General features: G+C 42.0%; 1 protein-coding gene across 28 annotated transcripts in view; it reads right to left on the bottom strand.

Annotated features, from left to right (window-relative positions):
• The window catches only part of LOC308199246 (uncharacterized protein), a 143,138-nt gene that overhangs the window by 64,629 nt on the left and 58,509 nt on the right, over positions 1 to 20,000 (bottom strand). For 6 of the 28 annotated variants that reach the window (XR_013954528.1, XR_013954531.1, XR_013954532.1 and 3 more), the window contains one exon: positions 3,216 to 3,431. The exons of 15 other annotated variants lie outside the window; for them this stretch is intronic. Coding sequence is in view for 3 of the 13 variants with exons in the window: in XM_080603142.1 (XP_080459268.1) it covers positions 3,235 to 3,431 (197 nt within the window). In the remaining 10 variants the exon portion in view is untranslated. 7 more of the 28 variants (XR_013954535.1, XR_013954536.1, XR_013954537.1 and 4 more) reach the window with 4 other exon arrangements.

Genomic DNA, 20,000 nt, shown 5'->3' with positions numbered 1-20,000 from the left:
CTTGCAGGGCTCCGCGTTTGATCCTGTTGCTCTCAGGCTGCGCCGTAAATTCAAATTTATCACCTCGGAAGAAGGCGCCGCTTGAATAAAAGCCCGCGACGTAACGAGCGCAGGTAATTTGCTGGTGTGCAGGCTGTGAGGGGAAGGAAGATTTCCCCTATGCAACTCTTTCAAAATTAAGCAGGAAAGAAAACGAAAAAAAAAATCCTAGCATGAAAACCAAAATGCAGACGCTCTCTTTGAGAGAATGATAGCCAGGGCTGAGCATGGGATCAGGCTAAAACGTCTTATCACAGGGAAATGCATGTTTATGCATTAACTGCGTCTGTCAGAATTTCTTTTTGCTGCAAGCTAGCTTTGCATTAAAGACGGAAGTATCAATTTAAATCAAGCAGTTTGAGATCTTTATTATCACAGTAATCAGCTACAGATAAGTTGGTTAATCCGTTTATGTATTTATAAACACTTATCCTTCAGGATCGATGTTTTCTGTTGGAACAATTTTCACGGGGTGAAAAACAAAGACAGAAGGGAAACTTGCATGAAGTGCTCCGCATCACATTTGCTGTGCTGTTGTTTGGATGAGCTCTACTGGAGTCTACTACGCAGGCACTGGTGCATCTACTATGACTGTATAAAATGTGTTTAATTGGCATGAAAAGGCACTAACAGAGTGCTAGCGGGGTTTCCATTATCTGAGTGGATATCTTATTTACTCTAGTTGAGATGGAGGACAAGACAAAAGTGATGGGAAACTGTGTGTGTGTGTGTGTGTGTGTACGTGTCTGTGTGCTTTGGGGGGGGTGAGAATCACACACGCTATAAAAACCACAGCATTTATAATGCCACTAACCTCACAATCCCCAGGAGGATGGTTTGCAAAATGTTTTCCTAATTATAATTTTGCAGATTTATGTTTAACACGGTTTGCCAGTTGTGAAATTGGCAATGACGATAATACAATTTGACGGGTATTTCATGTTAAAAAATATGCATTTTTATAACATACTTTCCCCACAACCACGTAAAAGAAGCTGATCTGAGAGGGAAGTTTAATTTTTTATGTTAAGTCGTACAAGCAGCCTTCTACACATATACATACGTGCATGCTTTCATTGTAATTTATATAGGAGCCTAGCCCCCATTAAGAATTGATGCAGTACTGTATATGTTGTATTACAGTCACTCTAGAGAGTCTATGAGATACCAGCTCCCTGCTGAGTACATACTTATGTCAATATTTCTGTTAATTGTTGCATTACAAATTGTTACATATCCCAGTGGTGGGAGTTCACATTTATGCCTGCACTGGAGCTGACAACACCTACACATGGTCCCCAGAGGTTTCAATATATTGTGGGATTTGCCTTTTGAAAACGTTATCACAGTTTATCAGTCCAATGTCATTCCACTCAGCGCTAATAGAGCAGGACCTGGGCCACGCCGCGGTGCAGCTCTTTCCCCCATTTCCCTCCATGCACTGAGGAAACACCTCCAGCTCAGAGCATCCGCATGAGATTATTAAACCAAATTAAATAAAGTTTGATTCTCTTCTAGTTTTTGCATTGTTACAGTACGTGATTTTCCCCTAAATACCAGCCTCTTCATGCTGGCACACGAATTCATTAACATTGCATTCATTGCTGTGGTGCAGATTCCTGAATGGGTCACAACCAATAGAGAAGATATTTTGTTTGAATTTTAAAAACAAATGGCATTCATTTGTTAAAAATCAGTAGTGCTACTGACTTCAGCAGATGCAAGATTTGCAAAGCCAGATCGTAACAAAATACCTAGCCATAATTTTATGCACTAGTTACTGAAGAGATGACCCTTGGTGGCTGGACCCTCTACCAGCCACCGAGGAGTTGATCACTGCAATACATCCTCACCGTGCCTTGCAACAACCAGCTCTGGCCAAACAGCAAGGCGGCACATTTTGTGAGATGAACTTGGATAAGCAGCAGGAAATCGAGATTATAATAGAGTGTTAATATTTGCCATGCTCTCCAATTCATGTAATATCTTGCATTTCTGTTAAGAGGAACCTCACTTGTTTGAACTGAAATGGGACAATGAAAATTCTCTGTGGTGACATACATATGATTAACAGGCAAATTTGCTGTCATCAACTGACATGATGATGAATTTCTAAATCAGGGTGGCAGGTTAGCCCTTACACCGTGAAAAAAAGGCACGAAGCAGGGCAATGTGCTTTTCTTCTCTCAGTCTTTGAGAATCCTTGAGATCTCAAAGGCACCTGGTGGAGTCCCGGCGGCATCGGAGGGGACGCCTGCTCCCCAGCATCACACCCAAGCCCCCAGCACCCCGCCAGCTTACTGGCAGCAGGCCTTACTGGGGCAGGGGGAGGGGGCTGCTGGTGCCTTGCCCCTGAAAACCCTCATAAATAGAGATTCCACAACAAGGAGACTCTGTGCAAAAGGCTAATTACAGCCTGGGGCTGCATTAACCTTTAGTGTGGGTTCCCCACTGGGATCTTTGTAAGGCTGTGTGTGCTTGTGTGCGTGTGTGTTCATGTGCATGGGTATGCACACACAGCCCTTCGCCCTGCCCTTTATTTTCCTATTCTGCTCTGTGCTCTCCCTTACAAAGATTCTGGAGGTAGGGGGAAGAAAACCTCCCGCACAGTCCAGGGGAGGCCGAGGAAGGGAGACGAGAGCTCCCCAGCTTGCCGTGGTGCGAAGCAGAACTGGCCACACAATTCCCTTCCCTGGCAGAAGCCTGCAGTGCAGTTCAACACAAACGGGGAGAAGTGGCTTGTCTAGGGAAACCAGCTGGTACCCAACCCCACTGTCAACGGAAAGCCATCAAATTCTCTTTGGAAAAGCAGACAGAACACAATTAATGTGAGCCAGGTGCAGCAGTAAATATTATGACAGTTACAGTTATTAGTACAACTAGCAGTGGTCTTACAGTTAGTATGAAAGCTCAAAGAGATGGTGTACAAATCTCTGTGCTTTTCCCAGAGAGTTACCATGAGTGGGTGAAATTGAAAGTAAAAAATTAGGAAGAGTTAATCCACTAAGGTTGATCCTATCAAACAGCTATAATGGAGACCACGGCCATTCCAACCTTGGAGATCCTATGAGGGAAAATGCTGTAATTAATCTGATTTCTGGTCTTGCCCACAGGGTAAAACAGCTGAGAGTGAACATGCCCATGCAAATATCAGCCTGTATCAGATCCTTATTTACCTGAAATCCCTCAGAGAAGTTACCGAAGTCCCAGCACAGCCTCACCTCGCTGGCAAGAGTGCGACACCCGCACAGCTCCCAGGGTACGGCTGCAGCAGGGACTGGTTTCACTTCTCCACCTCCAGGTGCAGAACAACCGGATCCTACTGAGCAAGCGGTGCTGGTCGCTGCTGGACCTGAGGTGCCACTGGCTCACTGAAAGAGCGTCAGAAAGCCCTGCAAGAAGGAAAAGTGATTTATCTGAATCCTTCCTGCAGGGAAATAGACAATAAGGATCACCACCAAACCATTTCATTCACTGAGGGCCTTTACTTAGGGCTCCCCAAAAGACCAGTTTCTCCCCACACGTTTTAGTCACACATTTAACTATGCAGAGCCTTAGTCAGGCAACAGGGACCTGAGAACCAGCTAGAGTAAGTGAAACTGTGAAGCTCCCACACACACGCCACAGCCAGGAGCATCGCTCGCACTCCCTGCAGCCGGCGAGGACCTGGCCCCATTCCCCCCCAGCCTGGCCCGTGCCTCTGAGCAAATGGACTCAAGGTAAACCTCAGTGCCCTTCCCTTATCTGCATATCTTTTTTTTTTTTTTTTTTGGAGTTGCCTTTGCAAACATTTATCCCAATAGGTAGTTTCGTGCAATGAAACAAAACCTCAGCAAAATAAAAAAGCCTCCCATGCAAACGATAAATCCCTACCAAAATAAGGTATGCCACTGAACATCCTCCCTCCTTGGGGAGAGTAGGAGGGAAAAAACACATGACAGATGTTAATCACCTTCTTTAATGAACTGCTTGGAGATATTTAAATACGGTGGTGTTGATCGTGGTATAAGAACATATGTACAATAGTATAAAACAAAGTAGAAACATGATGTATTATTAATACCCGCTAATTCCTTTACATCTATTTAGAGGCACGGTGAAGGTAGAACATACTGTGTATTCTCACTGTAGCTCTTCTTGGATATAAAGAGACCCTCTGAAGCAAATTCTTCAGCCTACTATACTTCAAGAAATAGTAATCTAAAGCATCAGACATTTCCTATTAAAGTTTTAAAAACATAGCTTTAAGTCATACATTACATTGAATGCTTTAATATCTCATCTGATTCAGTAGGTTTTAAACCCCACAGAGGTCACATTTTGAAGCACTAGTCACTTTTTACAGCATCTCCAAACATTAAATAAAAATAAAAATTATTAGGAGGAATAGAGCCATCTGTAGAGGCTAATAATGTGTCAGTTTGATATTATTATTAATAATACTATTATTTCTGTTGCATATTAGGGAGATCATGACTGCTAATGGCTATAAACTAGGAGTGATAGCCTTCATTCAGGCCCATCTGTGTTGCAGGCAGAGCGGAGCAGGAGGATCCGGTGTCAGAGCAGTTGTTTCCCCGCACCCTGTTTGGTGTCCGAAGCCGTGGCGTGCCCAGCTCCGGTCCGTGATCGAGTTGCAAGGGGCCGGGGCCTGAGCCCTAAAACAGGTTTTAATGATCTCACGGCCAGGTCAAGGTCAGCCACGTTGTGATCGGGTACCCAAGATGGATTTGTTCGGATGCACGGTACAAGGCCCATGTAACCATCTAAACTTGAGCGGCAACAGCAGGAAAAACTGTCCAACCTTTGGAAAAGAGACGTGGTGGTAGAGAGATGAAGATGGTGGCTTGCTGCCAATATAGAAATAGGAATGTAAGCCTTGTTCCTGGTTCTTATCAAGGGTTTCCTTCGGTCAGCTCAGCCGTGCATCACCTCGAGCCTCGGGGTAAGAAGCGATTCATGTGACACCAGCCACAACAATCCTCTCTGCCCAGTGCCTTTGCCACACGAGTCTGAGGGAATGGCCCGGATGCCAATTTGCCTGCATCCTGCATTTCTGCTGTTTCTTGGGTTCAACACCTACAGTGAGTTACTTAAAGAAAAAAAATATAGGAGCTTTTAATTCAATTAATCGTAAAGATTATAATAAGCATAAATGAGGCAGTGTCTGTTGTCAAGAAAATGCTCAAGGAAACGCCAAGCAGGCAGCTCTTGTTTAAACATTACAGCCATATAATTTCATTATTGATTAAAACAGGAGTACCCTGAGCAGGCAGTTTCTTCCTCTCTACTGCCGAACACCTATAGACAGCGCTGCCTTTTCCCCTCTATGTTACTGTTGTGGGTCATATTTAGTGCTGATGATTTGTAATTTATCCAACAGGTACAGGCACATTTCCCCCAGGTAACATTTGTAAACAGAAATAAAGCTGGTGGTGTATTGTTTGCCTCAGAAACTCTGCAATTCTAGTGTGTCATAGAGTAGGCAGCGATGTGTAACCAAGACCAGTGATAAAAAGAAACTGCAATTGTTTTTTTTAAGGTACAGCTCTAAAACTGTACTATGTGGATTTCCATGGTGTAGCAGCGCAGACAGAAATGACTTTTTTTTTCCCCTCTATAAGAACTAGTTATCTGATTCTCTTTTGTTTCCCTTATTCCAATGTTCAGTTGCATTTTAGTGTTGAGAGCTATAAGGATGCATTGAAACTTATGGAGCCTGACATTTTAACTATCTCATCTTAGCATGATTCATCTCAATTTACTTTCTTCAAAAATGCAGCCTGGAAGAATATGAACCATTCTGGGGGCTTGCTAGAAGGCCATAAGCTCCATTAAAGAGTACAGTGCCAGCTGCCTTCCAGAGAGGGTTTGCTTGTTATGGGTCTCATCCTGCAGAAGTAATAGGTGCCTCCCGGGAAATGCCACGTAGTCTCAAAGGCTGTATTCGCAGGGCTGGGGGAGAACTCAGCCCTGGGTTGAGTCCTTCACCCTTACAGCGCTCCTGTGCCCTGCTGTAGGAATATCAGAACAAAGAAATCCTCGGCTGCTTCTGCCCTGCGTTTCAGCATTAAGCAGAGCAGAAGAATCTCAACAGTTAAATAATGAGGAGATTAAAAGAGCCTCAATAAATTTGATGGGTTGATATGAGCAAACAAAATCACTCATGTGATATTACACAAGTGTCTGTTCAGAAAACACATGATTTTGGAACTGTGGCCGCGGTCTGACAGGTATTCTGGGGCAGATCCTCCGCATACATCAAGTGTCATCGCTCCACTGAAGTCAACGGAGCTGTGACAACTTACACCCATGGGGGCTCTGCCCTTTTGTGCACAATTCCTGCAATAATCGGATTGCACCGCACACAGAGCCCCGGCTGCGTGACCATCGTGGCACAAAGCGCTCTGCAGACAGCGAGCTGAAGGGCGGCCCAACTAATAGCCGAGGGCAGAGCTGACTCCCCTTCAAATTTCAGATCCGTCTGAGCTCCGGCTACAGGTATGAGCACACACTTGCAACGTGCCTCGTTCGGGATCCTTCCTTTCCAGCACGGAGAGCTGAAGCCCAAGCGAAGGCAGAGGCAGGCGGTGCTTGGAGGCAGGAGCATTTTGGGGTGGCGTGGGCAGGAGGCACGCAGTGCTCGCCCACCCGAGCTCGGCGACACTCGGCCCGGCCTCTTCCCTCCTGTGCCCGTCGTCACCGGTACAGTGAAACAATAATATATCACCGGGCCTGACCCTTTGGCCTTTATGAATTATCTGTTTTAGAAAGATGTGAAACCACCTTTTATATCCAACATAATAGATATTTAGACATTGTAGATCAATAGTGAACAAGTTTCCTGGTTATAGTTAATGGGTGCCAGAGGGGCATTCTGACACTGACCTCTGACACCCTTGTTGACAAGAAATCTATAGAGAAAAAAAAATAGGAAGGACTGCCAGGTTTTAAAGTTATGAATATAGATCTACAGCGAATAATGGTAATTTTCATTGAGCAGAAATTTTTCATACTTTCAGTTTCAGATGAATTTCTCCAAAATCCTTAATTCTGACCAATGTAAAATTAATAACTGGCCCTTGGTGAACATCTGAAAACAACTGTTCAGCTGTATGACACATTTTTCCATTTGTTACTCGTATGATATTGTTCTGCTGTCAAAGAAGACTTTTCCCTTTATAAAATAGGCTGTCATTTATAATTCCAAACCAGCACAGATTTGTTAAACAGCCACATCATAATGGGTCTGGATAGGAAGAAATACAGGCTCCTGGTTCTTGAAAGAAACTAAGCTAAAGTGATTTTTAAAAGAAAATAAGTTTACAGGAATTTAATATTGTGACTTCTCACAAAATTGGTTGCTCATATGTATTGCTATCAAAGTACTAAAATACACGCTTATTCCCTAGTTTATCAGATATTTAATTAACTTCTCATGTAATTAACCGATGCAGCGAATGACTGTTAATAAAGGTGGCAACAGCCACGAGTATAAAATTATTCTGCTATATCGTACACTTCGTGGCACTGGGTAAAGAAAGTGGTGTTCACCAGCAGCAGTGGAAGCAAACCAGAAAAACAGAGCTAATTTCCAGCAGCCTGTTCTACGCTGCAGCACAATCCAGCGTGCCTCCTGGTAATGAAATTAGCTCTGTCATGTCAAGTCAAAATGAAATCCGTGTGAAAGGAGGGTCGCTGGCTTTCCAGAGGCTCTACCCACCAACGTACCTACTGTATTATTATGTCACACTCCAGTAACGCCGCGCTGAGGTCTCAGTGGCCTTCCTGCAGCTAAGCGCCATTGAAAACACATTTGTCCTGGCTGTTCTTTTCTTTTACCCCTTCTCTCATCTTGGGCAAGATGAATCGCTGCTGGATCCAGACTGACTCTGAGGGCAAAGCCAGGTCTTGAGGAGGTAACCTGCCTCCTACGGCTTAAACATTTTAATTAATTTTAACACTAATGCACAAATGAGAGTTAATCACTCTGCTGCAGTGCTCTCTAATTTACCAAGTTTATTCATTAAAACTTTCCTCCCTGAACTTTGATTGAATGTCATGCTTTTTAAAAGGCCTCTCAAACAGCCTTAAGGCTTTTAAAACCGCTGGGTGGGGGCTACTGTCAAAATGTTCCTTACAAGGGGCTCTGCACGGCACAATGCGAGCGTGGGGCGGCAGAGGGGCTGGGACACACGGCCGAAAAAAGGTTACTGGGGCAGCACAGAGACAGGGTACCCAGGCGTGACTTCAATTACCTGCTAGACAAAACGGGCATTGCTTAACTTTTACAAACTCCAGGCCAAAACAGTCCACAAGCATAAAACTGTCCGCATGGTCATCATGCTGGCTTTTGCCATTCGGAGCAAGAATGTAATATATGCTGTATGACTCTTAATTTTATGAGATTGCTTTATTGCTGTGCTATATAACAAAAGCACTCTGATAATGTTATTTGTTTTAGATAATATATTTGCAATGTGTTTGCTAATCTAATTATTTTAGAGTCAATATAATAAAACCTTAGGTACACAGTTTGGTCTATTAATTGCTATAACTAAAATCTGAAATTTATTGTTTAAATGGAGGTTCTTTATTTCAAATTAACTGAAGCAAAATGTAATCTTTACCTTTTTAATTAACTGTGTTCAATATTAGGTAAAAAAATACCTCACATTTTCAGTTTCTTAATGAAGGCTGCGATCAGAAAGGCTGACATTCAATCATACATTTAATTGGTTTTTTTAAAGTCACTTACATTACTTGGCTCTCCAAGGAAGTTGCAGATAAGAAAAGATTCTCTGCATATAGTTTTGTGGGAAAATTCATCCAAAATGTAGATGCGCAATGCTTTTATAAAAATACAACAACACCTGCTGGCATGTCTGTAAAGCTACGTAAAGCAAAGTACAAATATTTGCTTATTCCCACCTGTGCCTACCTTAATCGCCAGCACAACTTGTCCCTTATCATGTAAGCTGTCCTAAGCATCTAAGTCATTTCTGTTAGGCGGACTCCTTCCAGCCACGCTTCCTCCATTCATTGTGAACGCCCCTATGCCACTGTGGGTGGTTAAGTTAAGAAAACTGACTGAAGTATCTCTGTTAATGCCAAATTCCTGCCTCTGTAACTAGTATGAGATCAAAGTTTATTCAGGCAATGAAAATGTCTAGCTAGAGATTAAGTCTAACCTTCTTCAAGTTTATAAATCATACCCACTTCTATATTTGAATCAATTTTAAATGTGAAAGTGCTGTGATTCTTACCTATTTTATTGCCTTTACACTTCACCCACTGCCCTACCACATTTCCTAGCATCTGTTTGTGATTTCCAGTAGCAGTAGCTCCAGCAGGCCCCTCGGGGAGCCAGGAAAAGCGGTTTTGTGCAAGAGGAAAATGACTGCCGTCCCATGAGGCTAAAGCATCGGGGACGCTGGCTTCACTGCCCTTGCTCAGGACAGGGACTTGCACACACCTGGCTTGGCAGGGATGCACTGGATTTACACACTCACTGCCCTGGAAAGGCGACAGGAGCTGGGCACATCCTGCGCGCTCCCTTCGGGTGCCCAGGGTGCTGGGTCTGTACCTGTCCCGCGTTGCTCTGATCCCCAGCCAGGGCACCCCGGTACTGCAGCAATACCAAGTCCACGTTCTCAATTTCCATTACAGCTGCCTCAGACTTCAGCCAGCCTCCTATGTTTCGGTTTGCCTTGTCTACCTCATCCTTTCTGACAAATGCAACTATCAAAAAAGGCCATTTTTAACTTAGCCTTTCTTCTGCCCCAGGAACATACTCCCACAGACTGCCTTACACCACTCTTTCAGCACACTACCGGGCAACTTCTCACTTGCCTGGATGGGCTGAGAACTGCTATGGGTGTTTCAGAAGCAAACCAGGCATCAAAATTTTTCCTAAAATTCCTAATTTAAAATTCTCACATTAGTTTTTCCTTAATGGCATTCTCCCCTGCCTATTCATATGGTGCTACGTTAAAAGCCTTCCGAGTCTCTTTGCCTTTTGGTACAAACATGCCCATTAGAATATTGTATTCTGGGATGGAAATGTTCATCAACTTTTCAGGAATGATTACATAGTTTTTCTCTTCTTCCTAGGAAATTTATGAATCAATATTTTCAGCTTCATTGCTGCTCAGGTTCTGTGAAACAATCCTTATGTTCAGATCTTTCTATGGGCTCATCAAACTGAAAGTCCTATTGACTTGGCTGCATTTCTGTGTTCCACCTCATTATGGTGGGTGGCACCGTAACACATGTACAATTGTACCAGGAGTTCTTTCTTTCAATTTGAAACAGGAAACTTTATTAGAATAAGAATTACGGTCACTGATTGAATTACTCTGTCTTTTGCCTTTCCTCTGTAGTGCTTTTATCTAAAGCCTGCCCAGAGATCCTCCTCCTCACTTCATGATATGGATTTAAGCAAACACATAGGTCATAGTGACTACCTAAAATACCAACACACCAACTGCGTACTCATTTCCACATATACACGTGTCATATTTAATGAAAGGGCTAGAAGGAAAATTCTACCTCAAATATAAATGCTTACACTCCAAGAGCTACAACAGCTGTTTTTCTATAACCTGCGTGAATGCTCCTGTCCAAACCACAAAGTGACACCCTCTGACAAATATGCCTCTGCTCAGTCATGTCTGCACAGAACATCCCTAAATGAATCTCACATAGCAGGTATGTTTGTAGAAATAGGACTTTGTAAGCAGGCAATTCACAAACAAAAAAATGCTACTTTCTTTTAAATACGTTAGTCGTTATGAATAGCTAAACCAGTTCTAGTCACTACCTAGCAATGAATAATTGACAATAGAGTTATTAGGATAATATACTCAATTAATAGAAATATTAAAAGATTCTCCATTAACCTGCATTTGCTCAGAATGCCAGAGGGGTGATTAGTTAGCATGGCACAGAATACTGTATAGTACTTACTGCTCTTGTACCGAGTCAGAAAACAGAGATCCACGCTGCTACCGGATTCAAAGTAAGACCTTAATGGTATTCAAAGTTTTAAACAGGAAGGAAGATAAAGATGGGGTGGAAAAACTATACCTTGAATTTACTAAAGAGATTAGGGCAGACCAAAAAGATAGCTTTTTTTGTAAGCTAACTGATATTTTAAAATCAAGTGTTTGGACTGGAGACAACTATCTGCGTTTAACACTTCCCACAGTTCAACATCCTTCCCTAACTATCAAATTTTCCCTGCAAACACTACAAACATCCATCTTCTATTCACCGTACACATGACGTAAGATGCAAAGCATAATTCTGTGAGTCAGATAGGCTGGGTACCACTGTCTCAGATGTAAAACACGTATATATTCCATGTACCTGAACTTCAGCAAGGCATAGTGTTAAGTTCACAGTAGAAACTATTTGGTAAACTGTGGAAGATGAAGATTAGCAAGGGTTTTATGCAACGTATAAAAATTTGGTTCAAGGAAAAGTAACAACAGAGTTGGCAAGAAGAACCAGAGAAGTATGCTGCAGTTTATTAGTGACCGTGGCACACAACTGGCTTTTGAGGAAGCGGGGACTGTCGATGCAGGCAACAATAACAGCTGGATTCCAGAAGATGCAGAGCCTCAATGCATTTCTCGCTCCCAGTAAACTGATGCGCTTTGTCCCCTTTTGTTTTATAACCTCTGAACAGTTCAGGCATTAATATCAGTACAGTTAAAAAGAAAAAGAAAAGATCCTACACCTCATTATCAGGCTTCCTGTTTGAGAGATGGTGTGAGACCAAATTAGTGTATGTTTGGAAAGCACACTGTAAGAGTTAAGCATTCTATAGAGATGCTAATGCAGAATTAAATAGATCACTAGGAACCAAGTTCACCAACAATAAATTTGAATTCAGTCACCTGGAAACCCCAACAAGGCTTTGATGCTATAGAAATTGCCTCGATTCTTCTCCCTAAATGTCTTCCTGTAGGCATGCAAAATCACTTAAAACTAATATGTCAAGACAATACGTGTTGTTTCCTTGCAAGGTGACCAGTGACTCATTAGGGATGGGTATAAATTGGGAGTGTGAACTGAAACTTTTAAAACTCCAGTTTCAGAGTGGAACCTCATGTACAGATTCAAGTTTACAGCTTCAACATCACTCTTGTTAAGCAGTGTTTGCAAAATGGTGAAATAAACAGAAGTCATTGGAGTCCCACCCCAAGCCCTGCAACAGCACATATATTCAGCACAGAGTTGAATGGATGAGAGATTGAGAAAGTTAACAAAAAAACACATTTTCTTCCTTAAAGAAATATTTCCTACTGACAGATTTTGGATTGCATGCTCTTTGAAATACTGAAGCTATCACAGCATGTTCCCAGAGAAAAAAATACTAAAAGCTGGTAGCAGTAAGTGCAAAATATGTGACACACATACAGACAAATACACCTCCGTGTATGCATACATATATAAACACACCCACAAGGTGCCATATGGAAACACACCTACAAAAGAAATACACATGTCGATAAAAATGTTTGAACAAGTAATTTAATTTCTTGGGGAAGGTCCAAAGAAAACTGTTCTTGGTCATGTTCAGGAGTGACTGCTTAGCAAGTCAGTCTTGTCCTGAACACTCCCTGCTGCTGCAGGAGTGCCTGGGGTAACTTGGTGCAGCAATCTGCAAGGGTGAGCCGACACTGGCAGGGGAGGGGGAAGAAGGAAGCCTTTGGGGAGGAATTCGGGGAGCTAATCTGGGTGTACCCTGGCTGTAATTAGTCCTGCCATGCGGCCTCACAACCACACTCAAGTTTCATTTTTGAGCTATCTTTAAGTTAATTTTAAAAATAAGAAAATGAAAGACAAATAGCGGACATTAAGCAGATTGCTAAAATGGAGAAATGCAGTGAAAAGATGGATGGATGTCACAAAGTTCTGATTAATGTCTTGATTTTGCTGTATGCAACCTCAAGCAGTGAGAATGCTGAATGAGTCTGTCATGGATTACCCAGGCTTCGAGCAGGGGTTACCTTTTAAAATACAATTTCTTACTGTGTAATTAACATCTTTCACCTTGTCACAACATTAGGGCCAATACATCAGACTGCAACTGTACATTTCTGATTATACAATTCTTACAGTGTTATTTATTCCAGTGATCATAAAGTGACAGAATAGTCAAGAAATGTTACATCTAGATGCTCCTAACAAAGAAAAAGTGGCCTCTAGTTAGTTCACAAAAAATAGGATGTATTGGGATGAACGAGCAATTTTTTATTTTCACTCCTAGAACATACATAGGTAAAACACTCAAGCAAAAGATTCACCTGAGGCTTCAGAAACAGAATCGGTGTGGGTTTGCTGCCCAACAGGCTTGAATTAACTAACGCAGGGTAGATTTCTGATTAAGCCAAGATGACCTTCAAGATGCTTTATATCAATTTAAAGCTAAGTTTTATCTATCTGAATCCTCACATAAAAACTACAAACCTCCCAGTCCCCCACAACTTTACTAGGGGTCCATGTGCTCAAAATAAGATTGTTTTCTTTGTAGTGATGACAACTCAGAAGCCAAAGAGAAGGAAAAAAACAGAGCAAAAGAGGGAGGAAGCCTCCTTTACCCCATGTGGGGAGAACTGCACACCAAGTACACAGTGGTGCTGGAAATCAACCCATGCTTTTTTGTGTCTAAACACAGAGTTAGAGGTGAGGCTTCAGAGAATTAAAAACGAAAATATTAAGCCCAAATGAGATATCTTCATGCACTTTTTGATTGCTTTGAAAATTGCCTGCCTCAACTGTTACCTGGAGTGAGCAGGACGTAAGTTTCAACACGGAACCTGTGACCATAACCTCGCTTCCCTCTCTGTAAAATGGTGTTAATGCCATTTCAAATGAATTCTGCAACAATTGAATGAAGAGTTCAAACTATTTTAATAATGTTATAAGTACTTTCAAATTTTGTTGCTTTTATTTCTTTTTTTTTTAAAGCCAGTAGTGCGTAAAAGAAATTAAGCAGAAAATTAACTCTCCCAAATCTCTTCAATAAGTGGAAAGAAATTCCAGCAAGCACCAGATATTCAGAAAAAAAAAAAGTGTCTCCTGATTTTGGCATTATAATCCAGAAATTCTCATTAGCTTCTTCAATTCATTTAATATAATTTACCCCTCCCTGCAAGTTTTTAAGTGATGAAAAAGATTAAAAATGATCCCATAACAGTCTGTACAGTATTTTACATTCACTGACCTTTTATGTAATTTGGTATGTTCCTTTGGATGTCTATTCCAAGTGTGGTGGGTGAGAGCTTGATTTATAAACAGTGTATGCACACAGGGTTTTTATGTACCTTGTTCACACCATCAGTTTTCCTCTAGTCACTTATGGTCTATATTGAATTCATTAAAGCACTTTTTGTTAAAATTGCCTTTTTTTGTTAATGTTTCTGTACCAAAGTAGTTTTTTTTTCAAGAAAGGAAAGTCTTCAAATGCTGTCTTGTGATATCCGTTATGGGGTCCCCTGCTTGTACTTCATATTATAGATCTCACAGCTGGAGTGGAAAAGGGGCAGATTTGCTTTGCAGGAATTTTTTGATAAAAATCCAGCTCTTCTTACCTCTGCCTTCAGTGTTAAGTAATGGAAGACCATTCTCGCTAAAATTCAAAGAAAATATCTTTGAAAGAGCAGATTCCTGGTTCTTCTTCCTGGCATACATCAGACAACACAGCGAACCTAAGAGATGATCCCAAGCACACAATGCAGCTGAGGGAGAAAATCTGATTTTCACCTGCTGTTGTACATGCAATAGCAAAAGTGCTCTTGAAAGCAATGCAGCTTTGCACGTGTTACACTATGCTCTTGTAAATAGTAACGGGACACTAATTTATATTGGGAACTTTGCAAAGTATTTCCTTTGCTGGTAATACTCAAGCTATGTAACTATTCGAACCTCTCTAACTATCACTCCAGCAAGAACTGAATCATACAAATTTCAGCAATGACAGATGCACAGGAAAACTATTGCACAGACAGAAGAGGACCAAGTGCAGGCAGTGCATAACGTGTATAACACATGCTTTATGCTCTTAGACTCTGGTACAAGTCCATTCTGTTCTTCAAAGTGGAAATGACCTTTTAGTGGTTGTCATTTACTTTCTGCCTCCTGTTTTCCATTTCATTTTTTGAGCTGTGTACATAAACCTTTTCTTGTGCTTTAGTTTTTATTTTTGGTATAGCAGAAGGGTTTTTCCCCTGCCCATAGTAAGACTTTAAGAATAGCATAGCATGTAAAGACTGAAAGAACCTAAAAATTTAAAGCTTCTACCAATTCCTGTGTAGTCAAGCAGCAGCTAGGTATGCAGCTCTTCCAGTGCATAAGAAATGGAGATCTTCATTAGGTGAAATGTGGAAAGAGACCTCTAGGAGGTACCTACAGCTCTCAAAAGATTTAGGATACTTCAATCTCAAAATAAGTAAGGCCCACCTAACCAGCTGGCCAACCTTTATGAATTTTTGGGGACCTAACTGATACCTGTAGCACTATAATGCTTACAGGGACAGTCCCCAAACCACTTACAGATGCAGCCATGGAACTGCATTGAATTTTTTTTAAGAATTCAATGTGTGACCCAATTTTCTCTTTCTCTGCCTCTTGCATATGTCATAATTTCCCTTGAGGAGAAAATCTCCTGTATGAAAATGCTTGCTGGCAAGAAATCTCCTTTTGTTGCTGGTTTCCTGCTTTGCTACTCCAATCTGAGGGATTTCAGAGAAAAAGAATGGTTTACTCCCTCTCTCTAGCATATCAGCTAATGCAGAATGTTTCACTGGTCTGTGAAAGGCTTTTTCTCTGTCTTTGGGGAGTGTTATTTCTGATCCCCAATGTAGCAGTTAATAAAGTCTCAATAGTCTTTCCACCATTTCCCTCAGCACCAGTTTGCAGTCCTAAAACTCCACTGCTCCTGTCACTCTCCAGCCTCTCCAATCTTCTCTGCCAAATGATGTTTTCCTTAGCAGGAACTTCCAATGTAGCCCCAATTGTTTCTGTTTTATTGAGGGATTCCTCCTGAGTGGATTTTTCGATAGCACTTTTAACCACACCAGCAGCCACGCTCCTCTAAAGCAAAATTATCTACAGCTTCTCCAGATTTAATAGCAGCAAAGTTTTTAATGCTATCTTACTGAAGTCCCCTGAGCCTGCAATAGGTTCCTTCTCTTAATATTCCATTATGTCTGACATGCTCTTGCCATCCATGGAGAGAGATTGGATCTTGTACTCCGAGCTTCCAGGCTATCACATTTCCTCCCTTTCCTAACGCACATCCCGCTCTCTCCTGGAGGTCACTCTGAGAACGGAGCTGGCGTGCAGAGGCACACCACACAGAATAAGACTAGCCCAGAAATCCGAGTTTTAAGAATTCTTTTTTTTTTTTTTTGGCAAAGGCAAGTATTTTTAGACTATATAACAACTTCTGGTCTGGCCGTTTTCCTTCTCCCTCTCACAAGAGGTGTTTTGAGTGAGAATTTTCTTGGTAGCCCAAGTGGGTCTCAGCGTGACGGGCAACTGCTGGCCCTCGTCTGCTCCATCGGGTGCCAGCCAGACCCCACCGTGTGAGAGGAGGACGTTGACACTTGTGTGCATTTGGTGACAAAATTAAGATCTGATGGAAAAGGAGAAGACATCAAGTGGCCATAAAAACATGGGAGTAATACTCAGCGGACAGGCATTCAAGGGCTAGCTGTGTCAAAACCAAGCACTGCTGGCACTCTCGTTTTGCAGGGCTAAATGCAGGGAGCACACTGCTGTCTGCACAGTGAAATTCAGAGTAAACGAAGGCTCGGTTGAGAGGAACGTGCCAATGACGAGGTGTTCTAATAACTGTGATGATATTAGGGACAACTCGGGTAGAGGCGGTGTTAAGAGTTTTATCAGCCAGTTTTAATTAACTCTGCAGGCAGTAACGTGAGAGCACAAAGGGAGCTGGTTCACTACTACTTGAGATTCTCAGATAAGAAGCACTCTGATATTGTGCTGTACTTTACTGTCTCTGAATGATAGATTAACATACTATATAAATAATATAGTATATACATGTGGATATCTGTAAAGAATCAAGGATTTAGTTATAACTTGCCACATTTCTACAGTCTCACCACTTTTTTGATTATCTACTTATTTTCAAAGGCAAATTAAGACCAAATATTTGGAAACCTTTCTTCCATTTATAAGAATACTTTTTTACATTTATAAGAATACTTTTACTAAGCCCAGTTCCAAACTCTGATGCTTAAAAATCAGCTATCTTGCTGTTGAGCCCGCTGATGAAAGGATCATCACCTGTACCAATAACTGCTATGTTTGCGGACCTCTGCTCTCACCCGTGGTGAACAGTGACAAAATGTAATGATCACACCCTGGGTTCCTAGCTGCTACCACCAGTATCTGAGCTGTTTCCCTGCATATGGGCAGTGATGCCACGTTGTGAGGACGGGAGCAGCCAGGTGGTGCCTCTGCGATGCTGTGCACAGGGCAGAATGGAGCCCCACAGACTCAGGTCTGAGGATGCAGCTCCGAAACTTCCATACCCAAGCTCACGTCATTTGCTTTTTCCATGTGCTGTCATTATAACTCATGGTGGCTTTCTTTGCTTACTACCAACACTCCTTACAACATCCAGAAATTCCAGTGTTTTCACACAACACGGAAGCTCTGCATAATCACCTAGGGACAGTGACACCATCAGGAGCCACCACGTAACTTTTGCTGTATGCATTTCTGTATTATTACTATCATCTCTGTTATTCCAGCATGGCAGGCACCAACTGCTAGTACTGTGCTATAAGTTCTGTCATGTTCTCTGACGTCTGGCAGCTGTATTTATTTGTTTAGCCTCAGAACAGGATTATTAGAACCCATAAATTCCGAGTTGGTTGGTACAAAAAAAAATAAAAAATCCTAAGGCAGTGGGAAATTAACTGTAGTCACAGAGATAAAACTGTGTTGTGTTAATGTACCAAACACACAGCTACTAGAGTGCAGAGCTGTGCTTCAGCTGGATGTATTTACATTTTTCTGGTCAGCACTGCCTGTTTCTCCCTGACACTAATGCAATTCTACCACTGGCGATAACCATAAGGGCTGAAGCATTTACCTCCCCTAGTAAATACAACACCGTGGCAAAAACATTGCACTGGCCATGCTTTACCTGTGTCGTTGCTTTCACAATTAGAATTGCAGGAGTATTAGCAAGGTTTGGAAAAGCGATGTACAAAAAGGCTCTAGATTTAATGGGGAGCCAATGCAGAGAGTTGCTGAAGTATTCAGACGGTTATGACCCACCTGTAAGCACACAAACAATCCTAAAAGGAATAAGTCAAATCAACCCCCCAACTACCACTGTGTTGTGAGGGAAAAGATGAATGCATACAGCAACTGCAGAAGCAGATTCACCAGAAGTTTGTGTGTATCTTGCTTTAAAATTTAGTAAGAATACTTCAAAACGCTGCTGTACCACACCTTTTGTCTGTGGAAGAAGACCGCTGATGGTGTGGTTCTAGAGTAAAGATGGAGGGCAATCTGTATCCAAACCGGATGTTCATTTGGCATATAGAAGCAAACTTCAATGAAATAAGTTTGCAGTGAGCACTGAGATAACTGAAATTGGGCCATTCTTTGTCTCCTCCCTGGATTTTTGCTGAATCACAATTTTCCACATCTCTGTAACCTCCCGTGCAGTTTATATATGTTGCGTGATTTAGCAAATAAAACTAAACAGCACCTTTACTGCTAATGATGTGAGATACAGGCTTTTACTTGTGTCCGCTGCTATTTAATGACCTAAATATCTTCCACACTTTTGATAGCCAGCTTAAAAGATATTGATTCCCTGAAGTTTCTGTTGCTTGCATTGCAAAGAGCTGCCGTGAAAAGCAGTGACTCAGCTAGGCAGAACATACAGCAGTTGTTAACATGTCTCAGGCGATACTGTAGTAAAGAAATCTTAAGAGTAAGAAATTCAGGACTCGAGCATTTGTTGACAACCTCTCCGATCATTCTCCTTTTGCAAAAATACCGCCAGCTCAGAAGAACTGAAACAACAGGCACTTCTCACTGCAGGATTCATTTACCCAGCAGAGTATGGCGCTGCTCTACACTGCTTTACACTCCTGCGTGTCTTCCCAGATTCACCACAAAACCTCACCCCTCATCTCTCTTGCTCACCCACGAGGTTGGCTGCTGGGCTGTTGCATCCCTTGAATTCCACAGAACATACATGTCAAAGATCTTCTTACCTCAAACCACCTCGCATCCTGGTCTTTTTGTCTGCCCGGTATTTTGCCAGTGAGAATTTCCGTGCCCTCAGGGGTTGGTCAGTTTGCTTTTGCTTACTTTTGTCTTACTTGCACAGTGCAAAACTATACAACTGAAAGGCATATACCTGTACAGAACTATGGATTTGAATCAAATGCTACGGTAGTCAGTTTTTCTTATAATCATTTAAACTGAATTGTCTAAATTTTGTTACTCTAAGTGCTAAAAATTCTTCATTCCATCTTAAAGTGACTGGGTGAAACTAAAGAGTCAACATTTAGAGAAACTGGCCTTCTCTGGGATTTATATGAAGAATGAGCATTTATCGTACCCATAAACCTACAAAATCCTGACTGACTTACTCCCTTCCGTCAGCATTCTGAGTTTTCAAGGCTCTGTTTTTGAGGCAATACTTGTTTCAATAGTTCAGAAACACTGGGCTGTTTCACGGCAGAGGCATTTTTCAAGTGTCCACGTTTTGTGCTGAGATTCTGTCTGCAGAAATCTCCCCCCCCTTCACGTTCAGTTCAGGAAGGGCAGCTGAATCAAACTGCGCTTCAGGATGCAACATTCACAATTATTACCACTTCGTTTTTCATCAGCACCTCCAAACTCCACTTTTGCTACCAGGGTGCTTCTTGCTGGATAGGCAAACACAAGCA

This window comes from Anser brachyrhynchus, assembly GCF_964034855.1.
Source record: "Anser brachyrhynchus genome assembly, chromosome: 8".
In the NCBI taxonomy this organism is placed as follows: Eukaryota; Metazoa; Chordata; class Aves; order Anseriformes; family Anatidae; genus Anser; species Anser brachyrhynchus.
The sequence above is the reverse complement of the archived record's forward strand: the minus strand, read 5'-3'. Positions and strand labels throughout refer to the sequence as shown.